Source organism: Hylobates moloch, unplaced genomic scaffold, assembly GCF_009828535.3.
Source record: "Hylobates moloch isolate HMO894 unplaced genomic scaffold, HMol_V3 SCAFFOLD_3, whole genome shotgun sequence".
Lineage (NCBI taxonomy): Eukaryota > Metazoa > Chordata > Mammalia > Primates > Hylobatidae > Hylobates > Hylobates moloch.
Genome location: NW_026652278.1, coordinates 100,128,532 through 100,145,107, shown reverse-complemented (window position 1 = coordinate 100,145,107; position 16,576 = coordinate 100,128,532). Strand labels below are relative to the sequence as shown.

Here is a 16,576-nt window from a genome sequence, read left to right as displayed (position 1 = left end):
GTACTGTTTTAAAGAACATAAAATTATGTATAAATCAATGTGAACTTTATTTTTTGATAAACTTACTCTTCAAAAAGGTCTTATTAAACTGTTCATCTATAAATTATGCTGTATGAAAAAATGGGCTTTCTTATGAAGTCTTAGAAGTTAGAAAGAATACCTACTTAAGGCAATATGACAATTTCTTTTAGTGTTTTAGTTAAGACTGTCAAGAATTTAAAATTGACTAGTAAATTTTTTATAACACCTGTACCAAACCCTTACTTGTAATTTATTTTTAAGTAGTTTGGTAGTGTTACATGTTTTTGTTGTTATATTATTAAATATTCTGTTCTTGTTACTTGGGGTAAGAAAATCACTGAGGGTCAGATTGGATGCACAGAGGAAATCTCACTGATTTGGGAACCAGCAGCTATGGAAGACAGGACTGTCCCGGCACTGATCAGCTGAGTGAGCTTCGCTTCTCTGCTGACTTCATTTCCTTTACCTGTACTTGAAAGATTCATTAAGAACTACCGTTGACTGAGCCCCTGCTCTGTGCCAGGCAGCATTATTGCCAATCTTTGCAACAATATACACCTGGGCATTATTACACCCATCTTATAAATGAAGAAACTAAGCTCAAAGGTTAAACAACTTGCCCAAGATCTCACAGCTAATAAATGGTTAATACCAAAGTTCCAGACCATCTAGCGATCAAATCTATGTGGTTTAATCCATCAATTTGTAATTCTCTGAATTACATACATTTTACTTTGGGAGTCTCTGCCGTGACACTCTCTCTTCATTTTTATAAAAACAGCTTTTTTATTGCTGAAAATTCTCCCAAAAACCTAAAATTGATTTTAACTGACCACATTTTATATAATTGTGCCTTGACAAGTTTTTCAAAATTTGATTGGTTTTTAAGTATTTTATCACAGATCTTCTTAACATAAGCTAACTGCATGCAGTCTTTCAAACTGGATGCAGTCTATTCTTCATTTATGTAATTGTTAATAAAATTATTGAAATATAGGGTCCTCATACCTCTCAGTGTTAAGATTCTCTTTAGGATCACCTTTTACATCTTTTTTTCCAATCCATGTTGTTTAATTATTTTATCTGGTGTTTGTAAGGTTCCATATGAAGTCCCTCTGTCCATGAATTTCTCACTGAAATAGCATAACTTTAAAAGAAAAAGTACTGCTCATTAGTTTGTTATCCTACTTGCATTGGTATATCTTTTTTAAAAGGATATAGATTTGTACAGTCTTGGTTTGTCATTCAAACTTATGCTAGTTCATCTCTTTCAAAATATACTTCTATTGCTCTCTTATGTTTTCCTCATAGATGCTGGGTCCAACTATATAAAAATATATTCATGTTCAGAGGTTTCTTTTGTAACAGAAGGTCTAAATGGTGTAATTGAAGAAATCAGCAGTGACCAAAAAAATAGCTGCCCTGTTTTAGCAAGATATACATTAATTTCCCCAGAGGCTAAAAATGTTTAAAAAATATAATGAAGTACTTAGTCCCCATAGAATCAGGAAAATAATAATAAGCCATTTTAATTACTTCTAAAAATGCAGGCTTGAGCATTCTTCTCTTCTTATTACATCCAATGATTTAGCTTCCTCTGGGTGCTTATATCCCAGGCAAATCTTCTATGGCAGTTACAACTGTGCTTCATCTTATGCTTCTATACTTGGCATCCAAACATGGAATTTAGAAATTGACTTTGATATAATTTGATAGAAATTGGTATAATTTGACTTTTTTTGTCCATGGGTTCGATATCTGGCTGTTATAAACCTCTAGTTCTGAAAGTTTACAAAGTGGGGAAGTTGGGATGGAAATGGAGTAAGGTAAAATATACTCACCTCTATTGTAAACTTGGGAGGTATATTGATTAGGGTTTATGGGTTCCAAACCAGAGAGTTAGGCTCAATGATAACTCTCCCAGCTTTATATTCACCTGCAAAAATTATAAGATAGTCTTTGATGATTATATGTATCAGCTGGTGCCAAATAAAAACTCATTACAGAATATTAGTTAAAGGAAGAGCCTTGTTTACACTTATTGCGTAATATTTTGCATATTATAATACCAAATCAGATTTGTTTTTTCCCTCCTCTTTTGAGATGGAGTCTTGCTCTGTTGCCAAGGCTGGAGTATAGTAGTTCGATCTGGGCTCACTGCAACCTCTGCCTCCCAAGTTCAAGTGATTCTCCTGCCTCAGCCTCTCAAATAGCTGGAACTGCCAGCTGCCTGGCAAATTTTTGTATTTTTAGTAGAGACCGGGTTTCACCATATTGGCGAGGCTGGTCCTGAACTCCTGACCTCAATTGATCCACCCACCTCGGCCTCCCAAAGTGCTGGGATTACAGGCTTGAGCCACCATGCCCAGTCTAAAATCATAGATTTTCTAATAGTTGAGTTGACACAAAGGTTTTTTAAATTTATTTATTAAAGTATATTACATAGCAATAAATGACTACCTCTCCTTCCAAGATATTAACATATTTCCAAGTAAGTTGATCTATCCCCAAATCTACACTTTTCTCTGGAAAAAACAAACAAACATTGTTATTAACTTAGTATGTATCCTCCAGACATCTATTTGGTGTGTATATGTATACAGACATACCTTGTTTTATTGCACTTTGCTCTATTGTGCGTGACGGATACCGTGTGCCTTACGTATTAAAGGTTTGTGGCAACTCTACATTGAGAAAATCTATCATAGCCATTTTTCCAATAGCATGTGCTCACTTTGTATCTCTGTGTCACATTTTGGTAATTCTTGCAATATTTCAACAAATGCTTTTAGTATTATATCTGTCGTGGTGACATGTGATTATTGATCTTTGATGTTACTATTATAATTGTTTTGGAATGCCATGAACTGCACCCACATAAGATGGTGAACTTAAGTGATCGATGTTGAATGTGTTCTGACTGCTCCACCAACTAGCAATTCCTCCATCTTTCTCCCTCTCCTCAGCTCTCCTTATTCCCTGAGACATAACAATGTTGAAATTAGGTCAATTAATAATCCTACAATGGCCTTTAGTGTTCAAGTCAAAGGAAGAGTCACATATCACTCACTTTAAATCAAAAGCTACAAGTGATTAAGCTTAGTAAGAAAGACATAGTGGAGGCTGAGATAGGCCGAAAACTAGGCCTCTTGCATCAAATAGCCAATTTGTAAATGCAAAGGAAAAATTGATGGGAATTAAAAATGCTACTCCAGTGAACACACGTATGATGAGAAAGCAAAACAGCCTTATTGCTGATACGGAGAAAGTTTGAGTACTCTAGACAGAAGATTAAACCAGTCACAACACTGCCTTAAGCCAAAACCTAATCCAAAGCAAGGGCTTAACTCTCTTCAATTCTGTGAAGGCTGAGAGAGTTGAGAAAAGTACAGAAGAAAAGTTAGAAGCTAGCAGACGTTGGTTCGTGAGGTACAAGGAAAGCAGCCATCTCTATAACATAAAAGTGTAAAGTGAAGCAGCAAGTGCTGATGGAGAAGCTGCAGCATGTCACCCAGAAGATCTAGCTAAGATCATCAGTGAAGGTAGCTACACAAAACAACAGATTTTCAGTATTGATGAAATAGCCCTCTACTGGAAGAAGATGCCTTTTAGGACTTTCTTTTTTTATTTTTTTTAAATTTTATTATTATACTTTAAGTTTTAGGGTACATGTACACAATGTGCAGGTTTGTTACATATGCATACATGTGCCTTGTTAGTGTGCTGCAACCATTAACTTGTCATTTAGCATTAGGTATATCTCCTAATGCTATCCCTCCCCTCTCCCCACAACAGTCCCCGGAGTGTGATGTTCCCCTTCCTGTGTCCATGTGTTCTCATTGTTCAGTTCCCACCTATGAGTGAGAACATGTGGTGTTTGGTTTTTTGTCCTTGCGATAGTTTGCTGAGAATGATGATTTACAGTTTCATCCATGTCCCTACAAAGGACATGAACTCATCACTTTTTATGGCTGCATAGTATTCCATGGTGTATATTATATGTGCCACATTTTCTTAATCTGGTCTATCGTTGTTGGACATTTGGGTTGGTTCCAAGTCTTTGCTATTGTGAATAGTGCTGCAATAAACATATGGGTGCATGTGTCCTTATAGTAGCATGATTTATAGTCCTTTGAGTATATACCCAGTAATGGGATGGCTAGGTCAAATGGTATTTCTAGTTCTAGATCCCTGAGGAATCGCCACACTGACTTCCACAGTGGTGGAACTAGTTTACAGTCCCACCAACAGTGTAAAAGTGTTCCTATTTCTCCACATCCTCTCCAGCACCTGTTTTTTCCTGACTTTTTAATGATGGCCATTCTAACTGGTGTGAGATGGTATCTCATTGTGGTTTTGATTTGCATTTCTCTGATGGCCAGTGATGATGAGCATTTTTTCATGTGTTTTTTGGCTGCATAAATGTCTTCTTTTGAGAAGTGTCTGTTCATGTCCTTTGCCCACTTTTTGATGGGGTTGTTTTTTCTTGTAAATTTGTTTGAGTTCATTGTAGATTCTGGAAATTAGCCCTTTGTCAGATGAGTAGGTTGCAAAAATTTTCTCCCATTCTGTATGTTGCCTGTTCACTCTGATGGTGGTTTCTTTTGCTGTGCAGAAGCTCTTTAGTTTAATTAGATCCCATTTGTCAATTTTGGCTTTTGTTGCCATAGCTTTTGGTGTTTTAGACATGAAGTCCTTGCCCATTCCTATGTCCTGAATGGTAATGCCTAGGTTTTCTTCTAGGGTTTTTATGGTTTTAGGTCTAGCATGTAAGTCTTTAATCGATCTTGAATTAATTTTTGTATAAGGTGTAAGGAAGGGATCCAGTTTCAGCTTTCTCCATATGGCTAGCCAGTTTTCCCAGCACCATTTCTTAAAAAAGGAATCCTTTCCCCATTGCTTGTTTTTGTCAGGTTTGTCAAAGATCAGATAGTTGTAGATATGCGGCATTATTTTTGAGGGCTCTGTTATGTTCCATTGATCTATATCTCTGTTTTGGTACCAGTACCATGCTGTTTTGGTTACTGTAGCCTTGTCGTATAGTTTGAAGTCAGGTAGCGTGATGCCTCCAGCTTTGTTCTTTTGGCTTAGGATTGACTTGGCGATGCGGGCTCTTTTTTGGTTCCATATGGACTTTAAAGTAGTTTTTTCCAATTCTGTGAAGAAAGTCATTGGTAGCTGGATGGGGATGGCATTGAATCTATAAATTACCTTGGGCAGTATGGCCATTTTCATGATATTGATTCTTCCAACCCATGAGCATGGAATGTTCTTCCATTTGTTTGTATCCTCTTTTATTTCATTGAGCAGTGGTTTGTAGCTCTCCTTGAAGAGGTCCTTCACATCCCTTGTAAGTTGGATTCCTAGGTATTTTATTCTATTTGAAGCAATTGTGAATGGGAGTTCACTCATGATTTGGCTCTCTGTTTGTCTGTTATTGGTGTACAAGAATGCTTGTGATTTTTGTACATTGATTTTGTATCCTGAGACTTTGCTGAAGTTTCTTATCAGCTTAAGGATATTTTGGGCTGAGACAATGGGGTTTTCTAGATATACAATCATGTCATCTGCAAACAGGGACAATTTGACTTCCTCTTTTCCTAATTGAATACCCTTTAGTTCCTTCTCCTGCCTGACTGCTCTGGCCAGAACTTCCAGCACTATGTTGAATAGGAGTGGTGAGAGAGGGCATCCCTGTCTTGTGCCAGTTTTCAAAGGGAATGCTTCCAGTTTTTGCCCATTCAGTATGATATTGGCTGTGGGTTTGTCATAGATAGCTCTTATTATTTTCAGATATGTCCCATCAGTACCTAATTCATTGAGAGTTTTTAGCATGAAGGGTTGTTGAATTTTGTCAAAGGCCTTTTCTGCATCTATTGAGATAATCATGTGGTTTTTGTCTTTGGTTCTGTTTATATGCTGTATTACATTTATTGATTTGTGTATGTTGAACCAGCCTTGCATCCCAGGGATGAAGCCCACTTGATCATGGTGGATAAGTTTTTTGATGTGCTGCTGGATTCGGTTTGCCTGTATTTTATTGAGGATTTTTGCATCGATGTTCATCAGGGATATTGGTCTAAAATTCTCTTTTTTTGTTGTGTCTCTGCCAGGCTTTGGTATCAGGATGATGCTGGCCTCATAAAATGAGTTAGGGAGGATTCCCTCTTTTTCTATTGATTGGAATAGTTTCCGAAGGAATGGTACCAGTTCCTCCTTTTACCTCTGGTAGAATTCAGCTGTGAATCCATCTGGTCCTGGACTCTTTTTGGTGGTAAGGTATTGATTATTGCCACAATTTCAGAGCCTGTTATTGGTCTATTCAGAGGTTCAACTTCTTCCTGGTTTAGTCTTGGGAGGATGTATGTGTCGAGGAATTTATCCATTTCTTCTAGATTTTCTAGTTTATTTGCATAGAGGTGTTTGTAGTATTCTCTAATGGTAGTTTGTATTTCTGTGGGATCATTTTTTATTGCGTCTATTTGATTCTTCTCTTTTCCTTCTTTATTAGTCTTGCTAGCAGTCTATCAATTTTGTTGATCTTTTCAAAAAACCGGCTCCTCGATTCGTTGATTTTTTGAAGGGTTTTTTGTGTCTCTATTTCCTTCAGTTCTGCTCTGATCTTAGTTATTTCTTGCCTTCTGCTAGCTTTTGAATGTGTTTGCTCTTGCTTTTCTAATTCTTTTAATTGTGATGTTAGGGTGTCTGTTTTAGATCTTTCCTGCTTTCTCTTGTGGGCATTTAGTGCTATAAATTTCCCTCTACACACTGCTTTGAATGTGTCCCAGAGATTCTGGTATGTCATGTCTTTGTTCTCGTTGGTTTCAAAGAACATCTTTATTTCTGCCTTCATTTCATTATGTACCCAGTAGTCATTCAGGAGCAGGTTGTTCAGTTTCCATGTAGTTGAGCGGTTTTGAGCGAGTTTCTTAATCCTGAGTTCTAGTTTGATTGCACTGTGGTCTCAGAGACAGTTTGTTATAATTTCTGTTCTTTTACATTTGCTGAGGAGAGCCTTACTTCCAACTATGTGGTCAATTTTGGAATAGGTGTGGTGTGGTGCTGAAAAAAATGTATATTCTGTTGATTTGGGGTGGAGAGTTCTGTAGATGTCTATTAGGTCCGCTTGGTGCAGAGCTGAGTTCAATTCCTGGATATCCTTTTAACTTTCTGTCTTGTTGATCTGTCTAATGTTGACAGTGGGGTGTTAAAGTCTCCCATTATTATTGTGTGGGAGTCTAAGTCTCTTTGTAGGTCAGTCAGGACTTGCTTTATGAATCTGGGTGCTCCTGTATTGGGTGCATATATATTTAGGATAGTTAGCTCTTCTTGTTGAATTGATCCCTTTACCATGATGTAATGGCCTTCTTTGTCTCTTTTGATCTTTGTTGGTTTAAAGTTGTTTTATCAGAGACTAGGATTGCAACCCCTGCCTTTTTTTGTTTTCCATTTGCTTGGTATATCTTTCTCCATCCTTTTATTTTGAGCGTATGTGTGTCTCTGCACGTGAGATGGGTTTCCTGAATACAGCACACTGATGGGTCTTGAGTCTTTATCCAATTTGCCAGTCTGTGTCTTTTAATTGGAGCATTTAGCCCATTTACATTTAAAGTTAATGTTGTTATGTGTGAATTTGATCCTGTCATTATGATGTTAGCTGGTTATTTTGCTTGTTAGTTGATGCAGTTTCTTCCTAGCCTCGATGATCTTTACAATTTAGCATGATTTTGCAGTGGCTGGTACCAGTTGTTCCTTTCCATGTTTAGTGCTTCCTTCAGGAGCTCTTTTAGGGCAGGCCTGGTGGTGACAAAATCTCTCAGCATTTGCTTGTCTGTAAAGTATTTTATTTCTCCTTCACTTATGAAGTTTAGTTTGCTGGATATGAAATTCTGGGTTGAAAATTCTTTTCTTTAAGAATGTTGAATATTGGCCCCCACTCTCTTCTGGCTTGTAGAGTTTCTGCTGAGAGATCAGCTGTTAGTCTGATGGGCTTCCCTTTGTGGGTAACCCGACCTTTGTCTCTGGCTGCTCTTAACATTTTTTCGTTCATTTCAACTTTGGTGAATCTGACAATTATGTGTCTTGGAGTTGCTCTTCTTGAGGAGAATCTTTGTGGCGTTCTCTGTATTTCCTGAATCTGAATGTTGGCCTGCCTTGCTAGATTGGGGAAGTTCTCCTGGATAACATCCTGCAGAGTGTTTTCCATCTTGGTTTCATTCTCCTCGTCACTTTCAGGTACATGAATCAGATGTAGATTTGGTCTTTTCACATAGTCCCACGTTTCTTGGAGGCTTTATTCATTTCTTTTTATTCTTCTTTCTCTGAACTTCCCTTCTCACTTCATTTCATTCATTTCATCTTCCATCACTGATACCCTTTCTTCCAGTTGATTGCATCGGCTCCTGAGGCTTCTGCATTCTTCATGTAGTTCTCGAGCCTTGGCTTTCAGCTCTTTCAGCTCCTTTAAGCACTTCTCTGTATTGGTTATTCTAGTTATACTTTCGTCTAAATTTTTTTCAAAGTTTTTAACTTCTTTGCCTTTGGTTTGAATTTCCTCCTGTAGCTTGGAGTAGTTTGATCGTCTGAAGACTTCTTCTCTCAACTCATTAAAGTCATTCTCCATCCAGCTTTGTTCTGTTGCTGGTGAGGAACTGCATTCCTTTGGAGGAGGAGAGGTACTCTGCTTTTTAGAATTTCCAGTTTTTCTGTTCTGTTTCTTCCCCATCTTTGTGGTTTTTATCTACTTTTGGTCTTTGATGATGGTGATGTACAGATGGGTTTTTGGTGTGGATGTCCTTTCTGTTTGTTAGTTTTCCTTCTAACAGACAGGACCCTCAGCTGCAGGTCTGTTGGAGTTTGCTAGAGGTCCATTCCAGACCCTGTTTGCCTGGGTATCAGCAGCGGAGGCTGCAGAACAGTGGATTTTTGTGAACCATGAATGCTGCTGCCTGATCGTTCCTCTGGAAGTTTTGTCTCAGAGGAGTACCCGGCCATGTGAGGTGTCAGTCTGCCCCTACTTGTGGGTGCCTCCCAGCTAGGCTGTTCAGGGTTCAGGGGTCAGGGACCCACTTGAGGAGGCAGTCTGCCCGTTCTCAGATCTCCAGCTGTGTGTTGGGAGAACCACTACTCTCTTCAAAGCTGTCAGACAGGGACATTTAAGTCTGCAGAGGTTACTGCTGTCTTTTTGTTTGTCTGTGCCCTGCCACCAGAGTTGGAGCCTACAGAGACAGGCAGGACTTTTTGAGCTGTGGTGGGCTCCACCCAGTTGAGCTTCCTGGCTGCTTTGTTTACCTAAGCAAGGCGGGGCAATGGTGGGCGCCCCTCCCCCAGCCTTGCTGCCGCCTTGCAGTTTGATCTCAGACTGCTTTGCTAGCAATCAGCGAGACTCCGTGAGCGTAGGACCCTCCGAGCCCGGTGTGGGATATAATCTCCTGGTGTGTCGTTTTTTAAGCCCATCAGAAAAGCACAGTATTAGGGTGGGAGTGACCTGATTTTCCAGGTGCCGTCTGTCACCCCTTTCTTTGACTAGGAAAGGGAACTCCCTGACCTCTTGCGCTTCCCGAGTGAGGCAATGCCTCGCCCTGCTTCGGCTCACGCACGGTGCGCTGCACCCACTGTCCTGCACCCACTGTCTGGCACTCCCTAGTGAGATGAACCCGATACCTCAGATGGAAATGCAGAAATCACTGTCTTCTGTGTCACTCACGCTGGGAGCTGTAGACCAGAGCTGTTCCTATTCGGCCATCTTGGCTCCCTCCATCTTTTTTTTTTTTTTTTTTTTTAGATAGAGTCTTGCTCTGTCACCCAGGCTGGAGTGCAGTGATGTGATCTTGGCTCATTGCAACCTCCACCTCCTAGGTTCACGCCATTTTCCTGCCTCAGCCTCCTGAGTAGCTGGGACTACAGGTGCCTGCCACCACGCCCGGCTGATTTTTTTTGTGTGTGTATTTTTAATAGAGATGGGGTTTTGCCATGTTAGCCAGGATGGTCTCAATCTCCTGACCTTGTGATCCACCCACGTTGGCCTCCCAAAGTGCTGGGATTACAGGCATGAGCCACCACGCCAGGCCAGGACTTTCATAGCTAAAGAGGAGAAGTCAATGCCTGGCTTCAAAACTTCAAAGGAAAGATTGACCCTTTTGTTAGGGGCAAATGCAACTAGTGACTTTAAGTTAAGGCCAATGCTCATTGACCGTTCTGAAAATCCTAGGGGCCTTAAGAATCATGCTAAACCAACTCTGCATGTGCTGTAGAAATGTAACAACAAAGCTTGGATGTGATGGCACATCTATTTATAGCATAATTTCCTGGATATTTTAAGCCCACTGATGAGACTTCTCATAAAAGATTCTTTTCAAAATATTACTACTCATTGACAATGCACATAGTCACCCAAGAGCTCTGATGGAGATATGCAAGGAGATTAATGTTGTTTTCATGCCCACTAACACTGCATTCATTTTGCTGCCCATGGATTAAGGAGTTAAACTTTCACATCTTCTTATTTAAGAAACACATTTTGTAAGGCAATCGTTGCCATAGTGATTCATCTGATAGATCTGGGCAAAGTAAACTGAAAACCTCTGGAAAGGATTCACCATTCTAGATGTCATTGAGAACATTTATGATTCATGGGAGATCAAAATATCAACATTAACAAGAGTTTGGAAAACATTGATTCTAACCCTCATGGATGACTTTGAGGCATTCAAGACTTCAGTGAAAGAACTGACTGCAGATATGGTGAAAATAGCAAGAGAATTAGAATTAGGAGTGGAGCCTGAACATATGTCTGAGTTACCATAATCTCATGATAAAACTTGAACGAATGAGGAGTTGATTCTTATGGATGAGCAAACAAGTAGTTTTTTCAGATGGAATCCACTCCTGGTGAAGATGCTATGGACACTGTTGAAATGACAACAAAGGATTTAGAATATTACATTATTATAGTTAAGAGGATTGACTCCAATTTTGAAAGAACTTCAACTGTAGGTAACATGCTATCAAACAGCATCACGTGCTACAAAGAAATCTCTCATGAAAGGAAGAGTAGACTGGTACAGAAAACTTCATTGTTTTCTTATTTGAAGAAATTGCCACACACATCCGAAGCTTCAGTAGCCACCACCCTTATCAGTCAGCAGCTATCAACATGGAGGCAAGACCCTCCACCAGCGAAAATATTAGAACTTGATGAAGCCTCAGATGATTATTAGCATTTTTTAGCCAAAAAGTATTTTTTTCCTTAAGGCAAGTACATTATTTTTAGACATAATGCTATTGCATACTTAATAGACTACGCTATAGTGCAAACGTAACTTTTATATGCACTGGGAAACCACAAAATTTGTGTGATTCACTTTATTTTGATACTTGATTTATTGCTGTGGTCTGAAACCAAACCCAAAATATTTCTGAGGTTTGCCCAGATGGATGGATGGATGGATGAGTAGATGGATGGACGGACAGATATATAGATGAGGTATGCCTGCATAGAGAAAATGTATAGTGTTGTTTTATGTTTATGTGTTTTGTATAAATAGTGTCATACTGTGTATTACTGATTATCTTTCAATTAAGTTTTTGTGTAAGTTTCCCAGTTAACAACTCTGGTTATAGTTTCATATCACCATTTCTATCTCAGGCATAACTATGAAGGAGGTGACTTTTTTTCTTGGTCTCTGTTATTTTGCTCATTGTCTCTCTCATCCATCTTCAGTTTTCAACCACCCCCCCGACCCCCGTACACACTTAGTGTCTTTTCTGTCCTTCCTCACCCTACCAGTGAGACTCTAAACAAGATTCCTATATTTTGCTTTGAACTTGTCAGTGTATTACTTACAAAATTGTATATTAATCCTTGGTACCAAGCATAAAATAAAAGGCTCTGTGCCAGTTAAAAGATTTTCTAGCACCAATAAGACAGTGAAGGAAATATGTTGGGGAGCATGGGTCTCTTCTCTGTCCTAAAATCTTACCTATTAGGTTCCTGCTCATTCTGTGAGGCAACAAAGCCAGCTCTTCCAAATAATATTTTGAAAGAAAAAAGTGCACATTTTGAACAGGACTTACATTTTATTATGGAACCACTTGTCAGAGTTCCAATTTACAATCTGAAATTATGGGCTCCTCTGCTTAGCCAGGAGCAAGGCAGTGAACTCTTAAGATTGTTCAACAATTACAAATGAAAAGGAGACAAATTATCTGCTCTGAGAATATATAAAAGCACGTACTCCTGCTACTGTTATGTGGTAGTGATGGTTGTGACACTGCTACTGAGCCTACCGGACCTAAAATCTTAGGAGATATTGCAGGATGGAAGAGGCCATCAAACCACAGCATGACCACAGCCCTGGGAAGTTCCCCCACTCGAGGCATTCATCTCCTCTTGGGTCATCTTGGATCCCAAGTATTAAACAAAATTTGGCTGTTAGCGATATATTCCTTCTAGTTTCCAAATTCATCATCCTGGTACTGTTCTCTACCTTGAAGAATACATATCTACTTATTAAGCACCAGACACAATGCCAGCCATTTTGCATACTTCATATTTAATAAATCTGTCAGATTTAATAAGGTAAAGTTTAAAATACCTATTTTATGGGTGAGACCATTGAAGTTCAAGGTTGCCCAACTCAAAGTGGTTATTTCATAATTCAAACTGAGATGGAGTTAACTCTAAAGTCTGTCTTCTTCATAGTACCTTGCAGCAGCTTTTCATGTCTTCTTGTTCAGCCAACCAATATTGTACAAATTATTTTACAGACAGTCATGTGTAATATTTTGGATTTTCATTTTTTGTGTCTTTTTTGGAAAGTTTAAAAAATAAGCTTCATAATTAGGCACACCATGCAAATGTACCTTGCCACTTGGAAATTCTGCCAGCCAAAACCCATTTAAATGCTTGCTGATAGAAATTTTCTTTTCACCAAAAGCATCTGCTATCTAACATAATGACCAATAGCTAGAAGCCACTCAAATAATCAAGGCTGTTCACTGGCTAAACTTGTTTCTCTATTCCCAAATTCTTAAATTAATGCAAGCCTTGAGTGTTTTTTGAGGGTTACACAAAGTATTTCTATATCTTTAACAATACCCTACAGGGATTTTTGGAAGGGGAATTAGAATTTTTTCTCCCTGGCTATCCAGTTGTCTGATAGTTCTTTTATATAATGCACTATTGTGGTTTGGCCTTTCAGAATTTTTTTATTGTTACAAAATTAATTGTTACTACTGCAAATTATTTTCCTGTTAAGATATTTACACCACGTGTAATTTCTGTATACATTTTGTATTATATTTAATGAAAACACAGCATGCCTAAAATGACTTGTTTTTGTGTTTGTAGTATTAATTGACATATTTTCTCTATATTGATACTTGAATTCATTAAAGCAAAATTTATTGTAGAAAATAAGATTGATTTTACTGATCTTTTATTTCTTGCTTCGATTCTAAGAATTTTGCTTTGAGAAGATAATGCTATTTTAAGTCTAACAAAATATCTTAAGGTTATTAGATATATTCATGCTTAGCAAACTATTCAGAAATTTATTTGAAAATCAAATCAACTAATTCTTTTGAATTTTGAGTAAAGAATAACATGTATGCATGTTCACGAGGTGAGATACCCTTGTTATTTAATGTGATTTATATTGTACACATAGCGAAGCTGTGTTTGTGAGTTTTAGGCGTTATATTTTAGCATCGTGGGAGATATGGAGACTTCAAGACCTTGTGCATGTGCTTTTTTTGCCCACCAACACTATCCCACAGATATTTGTGAAATAGTTTAGGGATGGCATTCAGTATGCACTGGTGGCTCATATTTTAGAAATACAGGCAAGATCTCGTTTGCAAATTTCTTGGGTTGAAAGTGAGGGACTAAGTGGCTAAGTTGGCTGTTCTTCCTGGGTCAATAGGGACTTCCTTAAGGGGACTTTCCCCTAAGCCAAAATAGCTGCAAGCTAAGGGATTGAAACTTCAACCAATCAAAGGGGAGTTTAAGCTCTAGCTGCAGCCTGATGTTTTTAACCAATCAGGGCCACCAACTCACAGGTAGATAGAAAATAAGCTAATTCTATAGGACAGAAAAAGGAAAAGGGGAGGGGTCATAAGGGGATATAAGCATAAGACACCCAAGCCAGAAACAGCAACCCTTCCGGGTCCCCTTCCGCAGTGTGGAAGCTTCACTTTCACTTTCACTTTAATAAATCTTATCACCGCACACTCTTTGGGTCTGTGTGTTTCTCTAATCAAGCTGTAACACTCGCCACTGTGGTCCAGGGCTTCTTTCCCTGAAGCCAATGAGACCACGAACCCTTCGATCGAGAAAAGACCTTCAATCGGGAGAAGACTTCTCGTCTCAAAAGTATCTTCAAGATAATGTTTTTAGCTGCTCAGACTGTTTAGTGATACAAATTTTAGAGAACAGAATCTCATGAAGCCACTGGTGATATTATTAAGCCTATCATCACCTTTATAATCAGTCTTTTTGCATGTTCTAGTTTTTTACCCACCTGAATACTAACCAATTTTCATTAATTTATTTAATTTCCCCCAAAGAATGCTGTCCTACTGCATTGTGGCATTTTCACAGTAGCATGAATTCTCCAGGCTTAGAAATGTAAGTTAGTAATGACGTTTTTATTTTGTTTTTCAGAGCATCCGGGCATCGGGCCTTATCCTGTTGGAAACGATCCTGTTTGGATCTCTGCTCCTATACTTTCCAGTAAGTTAACAGAATTATGTTTTTAAAGTAGAAATTTATTTTATGTTGCATACTGTAAAGCTACTGTTTACACACACACACACACACACACACACACCCTGGTGTTACCAGGAAGTGTGGAGTTCTTGGCTCTTGTCTTACTTGAAAGAAAGAATTTGGCCAAGAGACAATTAGTAAAGTAAGCAAAGGTTTATTGAAGGAAGTTGTTGATTAAAAGACTTAAACTCTAAAATATTTGAAGAGATTTAATCTGAGCTAAATATGAGTGATCATGGCCCCTGACACAGCCCTCAGGAGGTCCTGAGAGCATGTGCCCAGGGTGGTTGGGGTGCAGCTTGGTTTTATACATTTTAGGGAGGCATGAGACTTCAATCAGGTTCGAGCAAAATGTTGGTTTGGTCCAGAAAGGCAGGACAATTTGAAGTGTGGGGGACTTGCAGACTATAGGTAAATTTAAACATTTTCTGGTTGACAATTGGTTGAATCTGTCTAAAGACCTGGGATCAATAGTAAAGAAATGTTCAGGTTAAGATAAAAGACTGTGGAGACCAAGGTTCTTTTGAAGCCTCATAGTGACTACCCTGAGGGACGATAGATGACAGATGTCTCCTATTCAGACTGTTAAAAGGTGCTAGCCACTCAGTTAGTATCTTCAGGATTGGGAGGGCCTGGAAGAAAAACATCTAGCTATGTTAATAGAGACTCTTTACAGAGGAAAATTTGCCCCCACAAAGGACGGCTTTGCAGGACCATTTCAAAATATGGCACAGAAACATGTTTTGGGGTAAAAATATTATGATTGTCTTCTTTGTCACATACTGTTACGCCAGAGTCAGATTGGAAAGTAAGTCATGAGATAGAGGGTTAAATAAAACCTATCTAATGAGAATTTATGGTTTGTAGGACATGACTCCCCAGACCCCTTAGATAGGAATTTGGGCAATATAAAAAAAAAAATCAGAGCTTGGTCCTCAAAGTGCACATCAAGAGAAGAGTGGGCTGGTCTGGGTGGAAAGTAGTAGCAGAGAACAGTACACTCGGAAAGACGGGGCAAAGCAGGCTGCTTGAAAGAGGATGAGCCAGCAGCTCTAAGAGTTCTGCATTGCTGATTTTATTATGTCAGACCCTTTAAGTTCCTGTCTGTGTCTCAAGTCTCTGCCTTTGTCTCTGACTAGTTTCCCACTTCTGCCTCAAGTCCCCACCCAGTTCCCGCGCCAGGTTTGTAGAATTCTCCCTTGCTGTCTGTTGATGTACATGTGCTGCCTAGCATTAGATATGAATTCTGCCTAATGGCAGCATTGCTTCGTACCACCATCCCAGGAAGGTCGTATCGTGGTTAAATCGGTACTTATTGCACCTGCGTATCTCTTAGGAATTTCTGCTTTGCCCTCTTTCCTTCTTCTCAGCGTGTAGCTAGCTACATTCTGACAGGTTAACTGCAGAATGAGTGATCATTGGGCATCTTAAGGAGTGTTTGGGGGCGTTCCTTTCTACGTAGGTACTTCCCCTCTCTCTGCTCATATCTATCATGCAACCTCTGGGGTGCCAAATCTTTTGGGCTTCCCTTTTTCAGGGGCTCCCCACTCCTGTTCATGTCTGGCTATCTGCCTACTCTAACGCAAGTGCTTTACAGATATTTAAATCCTGGTTTTTACCCTTTGAATGACCTTAGACAAGTTACAACATTCCTAAACCTTGTTTCTTTCTTATAAAATGGAGCTAATTATACTTTTCTTCCCAAATTTGTGAGGAAGGTTAAATGCTTAAGTGTGACTACATATGAAAGGCAAAGTTGGTATGTATGCGTAATATGTACAAATA

General features: G+C 38.9%; 1 protein-coding gene across 1 annotated transcript in view; it reads left to right on the top strand.

Moving 5' to 3' along the window:
• GPR158 (G protein-coupled receptor 158) overlaps window positions 1–16,576 on the top strand; it is a 400,375-nt gene that overhangs the window by 256,256 nt on the left and 127,543 nt on the right. Inside the window, exon 5 of the mRNA XM_032144948.2 lies at window positions 14,687–14,755. Within this exon, the coding sequence (XP_032000839.1) occupies window positions 14,687–14,755 (69 nt within the window). The remainder of the gene's footprint in view (window positions 1–14,686; window positions 14,756–16,576) is intronic.